This window comes from Nyctereutes procyonoides, unplaced genomic scaffold (assembly GCF_905146905.1).
Source record: "Nyctereutes procyonoides isolate TBG_1078 unplaced genomic scaffold, NYPRO_anot_genome, whole genome shotgun sequence".
NCBI classification, from domain to species: domain Eukaryota; kingdom Metazoa; phylum Chordata; class Mammalia; order Carnivora; family Canidae; genus Nyctereutes; species Nyctereutes procyonoides.
Window position 1 is genome coordinate 83,248,643 of NW_026575146.1, and position 10,487 is coordinate 83,259,129.

Genomic DNA, 10,487 nt, shown 5'->3' on the forward strand with positions numbered 1-10,487 from the left:
TTTTAAAAATGTGGCACTCAGATGCTGAACATGCTACTGATTAAGACCTCAGTGACAGGGATCCCTGGGTGGCACAGCGGTTTGGCGCCTGCCTTTGGCCCAGGGCGCGATCCTGGAGACCCGGGATCGAATTCCACGTCGGGCTCCTGGTGCATGGAGCCTGCTTCTTCCTCTGCCTGTGTCTCTGCCTCTCTCTCTCTCTGTGTGTGTGTGACTATCATATATAAATTAAAAAAAATTAAAAAAAAAAAGACCTCAGTGATGTGGGGTTATACTCAACTTATTTAGACTCTATTTCTTTCAATGGCACCCAAAATCAAATAAGCTTTTTTGGAAGGTGCAATACATCCCAGATGTACAGTCAGCAGAAAATCCCAGATTCTTTTCTCACATGTTACTGTCAAACCATCCTATACAGTTGGCTATCTAATATATGATTTACATCATTTTAAATTTCCACATACTATATTTCTTTTAGGTGGGGGTGTAGCTGTGTTTCACTTGGGTCGATATCTTAGAGCTAAGTGTTACTGTAAAAATGTTCGGCAATTTTACACATCCAGTCTGGAACTTAATAACTGTGGGAGGTATATGTCATCCTCATGATTATGGTTTGGAAATGGAGGCTGGAGATGGAGACTTGCTCAAGGCCATCCAGCTAGTAAGCAGAACTAACAGTGAAGTCAGGACTCTTACACCAGTCCAGTGGTTTTTGAGGAAGGGAAACTGAGAAAATGACCTCTCAGTTGGGTGAGAATAATTAGGAAAGTCTTTCTGGAGAAAGTGAATATTGAGTGGGATTTTATAAAAGTGGAAAAAGTAAGTAATCAAGATGAGGGTATGTGGGGTTGCAGTAGGAGGGACTTAGAAGCAGGAAGGGCCTCTCTGAAGAATGCTCTCTTGGACAGATTGGGCCCCCGAGCTAGATCAGCAATTCCTTTCCTGAGCTGCCTTGCATAATCACCAGGGAGATTATTATATTATATTATATTATATTATATTATATTATATTAAGATTTTATTTATTTATTCATAAGAGACAGAGAGAGAGTGAGAGGCAGAGACACAGGCAGAGGGAGAAGCAGGCTCCCTGTGGGGAGCCTGATGTGGGACTTGATCAAGAGACCCCAGGATCACCACTTGAGCCAAAGGCAGATGCTCAACCACTGAACCACCCAGGCGCCCCACCAGGGAGCTTTTAAAAGCTCATCTGCTGTCCTACCCCCAGAGAATCAGTAGATTTGAGGGGGTCATGTGATCTACTTTTGTACCTTGCAATTCTGCTGTATTGCCTCAATAGCAGACCACTAGTCTGGGGCTAGGGTCAGTTAACGAGAGAGAGAGAGAGAGAGAGAGAGAGAGAGAGAGAGAGAGAGAACAAGAGCTAGGGGTCCTTATTGTGGAGAAATGAGTTAGGAAGGTGGGATTGGGCAGGGAGACAGGATACGAAGTAGGCAATGGAATGATAGGATAGGAGTTCCTGGGACGAAAACTTTTGACAATAGGAAAGCTCTGCAGGTTTCTAAGGGGGAGCTTCATGTGTTTGAGACTCCTGAGATACACTCGATACGGTTAAGTCAGGATTCACCCCACATCTTCTTTCTAAGTCCCGTCTCTGTCCATCACTGGAAACAAGATCCCACCAGCCCCCTCCCTAGCTCCACTCATTACATCCTGACCTTAAAATACTTTGTGGTTTCACATGCATAACCCTCCCTCTGTGCTGCTGAGTCGGCTTCTTCGTTTCATGTTTGCCTTCCCCGGGCTTGTAGAAAAGCACAAAAATTGTGGACACTCGCTTCAGGGTTTTACCATTTTTATTTTCAATCTGCCAGACCGGGTTGTCTGCTCTTGTCCTATAGTCAGTGTTGACTTCTGACTGACAGGCACCAGGCTGTGTCCTAGCCCGTGCGGGGTGCCATGGAGGGAGGAGACAAGACCCAGACCTCTGGCAGGTTTAATACAGGGAGACAGAATACACACTTGAAGATGACTGGAGCATACTTACAAAGCAGCAGGTCAGAGCGATACAGTGCAGACCTAGATGGTTAGAGTTCAAAGTCCCTGGTCCTCCCTCTTAGTTCCCTTGACTCATAATCTTCCTGAGTCTTCTTTGACCTCATTTGGTATTCCCTTGTATTCCCTTCCATCTCTTCCCATTGTCTTCTTTCCAGTATCAACAGCTGGCCCAGGGTCTAGATGTTGTTTCAAAGCCTGTAGCAAGATGGCTTTAGGACTCGGCTTTAGCCTGATCGTCCCCAGCTACCACTGTGTCACAAGGACTGAATTTGTATTAGCTACATTGCTCCTGAAACCATGGTCTGAGGGTGCTTCTATGCCAAACCATTTCTTCCTTTGTCATGGAGCTGTGCTCCTTTGGGAAGAAAACTTCAGTCAGGAAGGGATACCAAGCTGCTGAGAGAGATTTCTACAGCTCCCGTAGTGGATCCATCCGAGGATTTCTGACTCTGGGACAGGAACTCACGGAACCTCACGTTCCCCCTGTCCCAGCCTGCTCAATGCCTGTGTCACCCAGAGTGCCTCCAAAGGTCCCGGACACCCCTATTCTGTGGTGAAGTCAGAACTCGGAGCTCCCTCTGCCTGACTCACACCCCTGTCCCCGCTCGTCCCCTCTGTTGTCTCTTTGCCTCTGCGCCCCAGCAGGGAGGCGCTCTGATGCCTCAGGATCTGCAGCCCCCTTCCAAAGGCTCTGCGCACAGCTGACGAAGAGAAATAGAAAAGCAGGGGGTCCAGACTGGCATTGAGGGAACTGAATACCACGGCTTCAGCCCTCCACTGGGGGCTCTTCTTCGTGAAAAACCCCACCAAGTGGGATACATTGTAAGGCCCGAAGCACACCAGGAAATTAAGGAGCGTCACGACAGCCAGCCCTACAGCTCTGCGCCGCCTCTGAGCCCCCACGTGGGGCTGGGTGAGCATGATCCACACAAAGCGCCAGTAGCAGAAGATGGTGATCACCATGGGGACAAAGAACAGGAAGAGGCACAGCTCCAGCCTCACAGGAAGCACCACATCCAGCTGAGCTTTGGTGAAGTTCTCATAGCAGGTGATGCCATTGTCATTTGTGTCATTATGGGTTGAGTTCCAGTACTGGCCGATGATCACGATGGTGCAGTGACCGAAGGACATGACCCAGGCGATCACGGCCGCAATCACTCCGTACACCGGCTTGCGGGACAGCTTGTACTGCACGGGGAAGGCCACTCCCAGGTAGCGCTCGATGCTGATGCCCGCCAGGAGCCACGTGCTGCAGTAGATGCTGCTGTAGAAGCCGAACCCCGTGAGGGCGCAGAGTAACTCGGGCAGGTACCAGCGGAAGTCGTACGCGGCCTCGATCATCTTGAAGGGCAGCAGCAGCAGCAGCAGGAGGTCCGCCAGCGTCAGGCTGAGCAGCAGGATGTGCACGGGGGCCGGGTGGGGCTGGCGGACCCGTCCTATGAAGGCCCGCAGGGCCAGGAGGTTGGCGGGGAGGCCGGTGAGGAAGATGACGATGTAGGCCGTGAAGATGAGGGGGCTGCGCCAGTTTGTCATGATGGCTCTGGAAGAGGTTGACAAAGGGCAGGGTCAGGAGGTGCCCCTGGCAGCCTGAGGACCCCCCTCCGCTTCAGGACGTGGACATCCCCCGTGCTGCTGTCCCCTCCCCGGCCAGAGCCCTGTGCCGCCTCCGCCGCTTGCTCGCACACCTGCCAGAACTGCCCAGAGCAATTATTGACTTTGCCTGGGGCGGGATAGTAAGCGGGAGTTATTACGTTTGCCATCATGTGTCTCTGGGGGGGACCAACCCATGGCTTTCTCCTTCTCTCCCCACAGATACAGGAAGTTGCCGTTATCAGCTTCCAACTTTCCTTGAGTTCTTTACCCGGTCGGAGATCCGCGGAGAGAAAGGGCGAGCCTCTCCCGAGGAGAGGGCTGTGAGCGCTCAGGGGCTCGAGGCTGGGAAAGCCCAGGCCCTGGGACCCAGGGCCAGCTCCTCACAGGACCCCGCCACACGCCCAGGGAGCGGGGGCCTGGCCCCCCAACCCATCTCCCTACCTCGTCCTCCTGTCCTTTTGCAGAACACAGATTCTCCTCCACCTTTTCCTCCCCTGACCAATACCCAACTCTGGGACTGAAAGGAGGAAGCTAATGAAGTGTAGGGAGGGGCATTGGGGGGGAAGGGTGAGCCTGTGCTATCTTTTGGGGCTTGTCCTCTAAACGGCTTCAGAGCAGATTCAAGAAAACCCACAGGCAGCAACTGGCTCCAGAGCCCGGTGTTTTGAGTGTAAACAGAAGAACTGTAAACGGGGTCATTCGGTTTCCACTTGGCTTGTGACCCCTGCTGCCCTAACACAGCCCACCCCCTCCGTCCTCTCTCCAGGCTTGAGGTCCCCTGGCTCTTTCCTGGATCCCAGCTACACTGGCTGCAGGTATGAGCCTCACATCCAGTTTCTCACAGACTTCGGGCAGCCCCGCCGGCACCTCCCCCTCCAGTCCAGATCCCAGCATCACTTCCCAGAGCACAAGCACAGAGCCAGCTGCCTTGCCTTGTCTGCAGTCCAGAGAGATGGCTTCTTGGGATTAGTCCTGAAGGAAAGTCGGAAAGCTTCTGGGGAAGAGGAACGGGCCTTTAGCCACTGCTACTGCCCATTTCACACAGGAAAAAATTGTAAGGAACCTGCTGGTAGAAAGCTTTTATACTAGCACAGGTCATGTGACCAGAGAGAGGAAGGTCAGTAATTGAACACTGTCTCCTCTCAAACCTGAAGGATGGTGGGGCGCCCGCCGGCATCTTCCTTCTCCCCCCAGAGATCCTCACTCGACTTCCAAACCAGATTCTCCGTCCCTAGGTCCTGGATTATTTTTTCATTCCCAAGCATTTTTCCCATTTCTCAAGTTAGATGATCTCATCTTCTCTTTTCTAGGCAATTTCTTTTGTGATTCTTCTCATTTTCAAGAAAGAAGTTTCTTGTTTCCTTTGATTCTTCAATTTTTTTCTTTATACGGGGTCTCCTGCCTTCTGCCCCCAACAGGTCTCTTTTGCCCTCTTGATTGGGACAGTTTGGTTTCACCCAGCCCGAGTCTTGTTCTGGTGGAAATAGCATGGGATTTAGAGTCATGCAGATGTGGGCTCAGACTCAGGTCCCTTCACTGTAACCTTGGGGCAGATGAATATTCTGAATTTTAGCTTCCTTTTTGGGTTAAGTGAGGATGGGAATACTTAAATCCCAGGGTTTGGGTGAGGTGTGGATGAGACAGCATGTATGGAGCATCTGGGCCAGTGGTGAGCACTTGGTGGGTGCCCATGAGTGGAAGTCTGCTGGAGCTTTGGTGAGAGCGAGCCACTTGGTAAAACAGCCGGAGGCGGAGGGCACCTACATGCCTTCTGACTTGGGGGAGTATCAGGGATTCAGGAGGCCCCGCATACCTGTGTGGCTCTTTATAGGGGAGTTGTGCTCAGGCTCCCGTGTCTTTCCCCCATAGATCCCCTCTCCCTGTGGGCTGGGTCTCACCTCTGAGCCACCCTTGTTCCTCCCTCACTTTCCCCCCTGCTCTGTGGAGCTCCAGATTAGAAGCTCCTCAATTCCTGTCCAGATACACACATCTGAAGAAACAGAGTCGGAACACGGTTTCCTCTCAACCTAGGGAATGGGTCTGTGTTTTGCCATCAGTGGCCTGATCCCTGCTTCCAGAATTCTTCCCCCGGGACTTCTCTCATCCCGTGTTGTTTGCTCATTCAGGCAGGCATTTCATTAGTCAGTTATTGGTTTTGTAGTCTAGAACCCCAGGGTCCAGGGATCCTAAATAGTAGCTTTTCTTTCTCTTCAGCTCTACCCTCCACTAGAAGCAAGGAGTTCGATCTTGGCATTTGTCTCCTTCTCCCAGTACACACATGCACTTCCCAGATAAACAGGGGAGCTAAGGAAGAGACCATTCTCTGATATATTTGTGTCATTTTGCTTTTATGATTTTCTATAACGTTCATGAGGATCTGGGTTTAATGACAAAGCAGAAAGTTCTGGCATGCAAGTGTTGAGGAGTAGGACAACTGCCTTATCTCTGCTTGTCCTTCCTGTGCCCCGTGCCTTCCTCTTGTCCTTGTGGTGTGTCACCTAAGTTGAAGGGGCACCACTGAGCCCCCTCCTCCACATTCGGGGTAGTTATGAAGGTAACATAATAAAGGAAACTTTGAACTCATGACTCACAACATCCACCTATGTCACAGGAAAAGGAAATGCAACATCTCAAGCTAAATTCAAGGGCCGAGCTTACACAAAGGCAATGTCTTTCACAATCTCTTCCAAGTTGTTTTCTTTCATCATCATCACAACCCAGCTTTAGAATAGGAAGTTGGGCCAATTATCTTAAAATTATGTATAATCACTTTCTCTACTTCCTTATCCCTCAGTCACCACTCCCGTCTCCTATCCACTCTAATTTGGGTTATATCCCTTTTTTTCCCCCATAGGACCAGCTTATCCTAAGATTAGCAGTGACTGCTATGCTACTAAATTTAGTAGACATTTTATTCCCCTTTTATTAGCCTTCAACACAGTTTCCATAGCCTCTTGAAACATTCTCTTTCCATGAATTCTCATGTATTATGCTCTTCTGGTTTCCCAGCCTTTCCCCGGGTCACCTCTTCGTTTCCTTCACTAGCCCACCTTTCCCTAATCATCCTCTAAGTGTTCAAGTGCCTTAAGACTTGATTCCAGATTCTCTCTTATCCTGGTCCTATGCTCTCTCTAACCTGTTGTATGTATTTCTGCATTGTCAATTACCATCTCATAAAACCTAATTTTGAATCTCTATCCTGGGCTCCTGTGAGCTTTAACATCTGCATGTCCAAATTCCTGGTAAACATTGTCATTCAGATGGCTCCCAGGCACCTCAAATCCAGTGTGTCCAGAACTGACTTTAGACCTCCACCTGATTAGGTCTTCTTCCAGCATTCTCCATATTGGAGCATAGGAGCTCTTCCCATTCCATCCCCCAAGCCATAATCTTGGAGTCAGTCCAAGATTGGAGCTGTCTTCTTTTCTATCCCCTCAGTACATTCCCACATGCTTTTCAGAGCCCATTGAAAGCTTCCATCTCTCCCCTTCTCCATCATCCCATCCCAACATAAGCCACAATCTGTTACCTGGAGGTTGGCAGAGGCCATGACAGGCTCCTTCCCAGCCACTCACGCCCCAATAGTCAATTCTCCATTCTGTAGTTAGTGGGATCTAAAATGTCAAGCCAGTTATATCTATCACCCTCTTATTTAATACCCTTTCTGAGGGGCACCTGGTGGCTCAGTGGTTGAGCATATGCCTTTGGCTCAGGGTGTGATCCTGGGGTCCTGGGATGGAGTCCTACATCAGGCTCCCTGCATGGAGCCTACTTCTCCCTCTGCCTGTGTCTCTGCCTCTCTCTATCTCGAATGAATGAATGAATGAATCTTAAAAAACAAAACAAAACAAAACTCTTTCTGAGGTTTCTTATTGCCTTGAAGATAAACATCAAAATCCTTAACAAGGCCTATAAGGCCTGCCTGGCATGACTCTTGCCAACTTCCAGCCTCAACTCCTATCTCTCTTCTCTCTCCTTGCTCTTTAAGCAAGACCATGTCTCACTTACATGAATGTGCCACCTTTCCTCTGCCAGGGGCTCTTGACCAAGCCTCTACCTGCAGTGCTCGTTATTTCTCATTACCCACTCTACCTCCCTGGTCAGTCTCTAGCCTTCTTTCAGATATCTACTTCTTCCTTAAGAAAGCCCTCCCTGACCTCCTAGGTTCAGTTAGATCTCTTATTGCAGGTTCTCAGAGCATTGTTGCTAAATAATATTCTGTTTCATGGATATTTTTTATTTTATTTATCCATTCACCTGTTGCTAGATGTTTGGGTTTTTTGTTTTTCAGTTTTTGGCTAGTATGAACAAAGCTGCTATATGTACCTTGTTATTTAGGTCTCTGTGCAGATATGGATTTTCAGTTCTCTTGAGCAAATACCTAGAAATATATTGGCTGGGCTGTATGGTCAACTTTTTGTTTAACTTTTTAAGAAACTGCCAGTTTTCCAAGGTGGCTGTACCATTTTTATTCCCACCAGCAATGTATGAGCATTTCAGTTGCTCCACAGCGTTGCCAACCCTTGGTATTTTTTAGTCTTAGGTTTTAAGCATTCTAATTATGCGGCATGGTGTCTCATTGTGGTTTTAATTAGCATTTCGCTGATGACTGTTGATTGAGCATATTTTCTTTTTTTTTTTTCTTTTTATTTTTTTAATTTTTATTTATTTATGATAGACACACACACAGAGAGAGAGAGAGAGAGAGAGAGAGGCAGAGACACAGGCAGAGGGAGAAGCAGGCTCCATGCACCGGGAGCCCGATGTGGGATTCGATCCCGGGTCTCCAGGATCGCGCCCTGGGCCAAAGGCAGGCGCCAAACCGCTTTGCCACCCAGGGATCCCCGAGCATATTTTCAAATACTTATTGGCCATCTGTGTCTTCTTTTGTAAAGTGTCTGTTTAAGTCTTCTGCCCATTTTTTAAAAATTAGATTATTTTCATATTACTGAGATCTGAGAGTTCATTATTATGTTCTGGGTACTGCTCATCTGTTAGATGTAGTCTCACTACATGACTTATGTTCCCACTTTCTTAATTGTTCTCTCGAAGACCAAAAAATATATTAGAATTTTGATAAAATCTAGCTCATTTAGTTTGCCTTTATGTTTTGTGTTTTTATGTCCTAAGAAATCTTTACCTACCTACCCAGTTCCAGACTTTCTTTTCCCTGTTGAGTTACCTTGGTACCTCAACTGCAAATGAATTGATTGTATCTAAGTGAGTCTGTTTCTTGAGTCTCTGTTACGGTCTAGTGATCCTTACGTCTTTCCTTTCCCCATTCTACACAGTCTCGATGACTGTAGTTTTATAATAAGTATTGAAATTGGGAAGTGTAAGTTCTGTAGCGTTGTTCTTTTCTAAGATTGCTCTGGCTCTTCCAGGTCATTTGCATTTCCATAGAACCTTTTTTTTTGTTTTGTTTTGTTTTTGTTGCAGAGAAGCCTGCTGGAATTTTGGCTGGGATTGTGTTGAATCCATAGATAATTTGGAACTGTTGAAACTGGGATCACATCAAGCCTTCCCATCTGACTTAGCTCTATTATTTAAGTGTTTAATTTCTCCCAACGGTGCTTTTTAGTGTTAAGCAAAGAGCTTTTACACATCTTTTCTTACATTGATTCCTAAGTATTTTTGGTGGTCTTGCAGGTTTAGTTTTTTTTTTAAATTTTGTTTTCTAATTACTTGTTACTTTCATAGCGTCTTCTACAATTCCTTCAAAGCACTATCTCAGTGTGTTATAATCCATTTATTGTATGAAGATTTGCTTAATGTCCATCTCCCTTACAGACTCCCCACAAAGGCAGGGTAAATGGCTGTTTTGCTTACCATTGTATCCCCAGGGTCTGGCAAAGAGCCTGGCACATATTAGACACTTGGTAATTGTTTCCTGGATGACATGTGGATAGATAAGTGGAAGATTGGAATGAAGAGAAATCGATTTTTAAAAGCTTGGAGATACTTGTTTCCAGCTGTCTCATTTTATCTTCTTCTGGGACTGTCATAAGAAATACCAGCCAGGAATCACTTGAGAGCTCTTTCATAGATTAAGGCACTCCTGCTACTTTTGCGGGAAACTGCCAGGATCTTTCCTCATCGCCGGTATTGATAAATCAGGCTAATATACCTTTCTGACCTAGTTTCTGCTTGGCAAAGATGAGGGCAATGTGGATATAAAGTATTCAAAAATGATGGGAAATACAGGATTTCACCAGTAGTGGCACTAATGGTAAATAAAGAGCTGTCGTTTCATTCATTCATTCAACCAATGTGTCTGTTCCCTAGAATGTGCCAAACACCAGGGTATCAGGGTCCCAAAGATAAACACGGTCTCGCACTCATGGAGGGTGGTTACATGTTAGTGGAGAGAGAGGGAAGAGAGTGAGCAAATATGCACATGGGAGTTGTTACGCAGAGAAAGACATTGAAGGAAATAAAACAGGGCAATGTGGAGAGTGGTTACAGCATGGCAGGGACTTCTTTGGCCAGAGGCATCAGAGAAGCCATCAATGTGATTACTGTTAGCTGACACCTGAGAGGTTGAGCTGAATTGTGGGGCTGGCTACTATGAAGTTCCCTCAGAGGAGGGGTCCAGACTAAGAGGCTGGCATGACTGGAGCATGGTAAGGCAGGGCTGTGACAGTGGAAGACCAGATGGTTTTTAGTAGGGACTTGGGATTCCATCCATAAGCAGTGGGAAGCCGCTTCCAGGCCATAAGAGGAGAGTGACATGGTGAGATTTATGATTTGAGAGACCGGACAGCGCTGTGTAGGGAGAGGTCTCCAGAGGGATGAAGTTGGAAGCAGAGAGAGAATAGAAATGCACTGGGGCCATCCAGGGGAGGGCTGACGATGGCATGGATTCAGGAGGAGTA

At 47.5% G+C, this 10,487-nt stretch overlaps 1 protein-coding gene across 1 annotated transcript; it reads right to left on the reverse strand.

Annotated features, from left to right (window-relative positions):
• Nucleotides 1-1,807: 1,807 nt before the first annotated feature.
• FFAR2 (free fatty acid receptor 2) lies at nt 1,808-4,638 on the reverse strand. Its single transcript, XM_055311185.1, has 2 exons — nt 4,545-4,638; nt 1,808-3,559 (listed from the first exon to the last, which is right to left on the reverse strand). The coding sequence occupies exon 2, from the start codon at nt 3,550-3,552 to the stop codon at nt 2,563-2,565; it is 990 nt and encodes a 329-aa protein (XP_055167160.1). The 5' UTR covers nt 3,553-3,559; nt 4,545-4,638; the 3' UTR covers nt 1,808-2,562.
• Between the last annotated feature and the right edge of the window lie 5,849 nt (nt 4,639-10,487).

Coding starts and splice junctions, on each gene's coding strand:
- FFAR2 (XM_055311185.1), bottom strand. CDS start 3,552: ATGACAAACTGGCGCAGCCCCCTCATCTTCACGGCCTACATCGTCATC.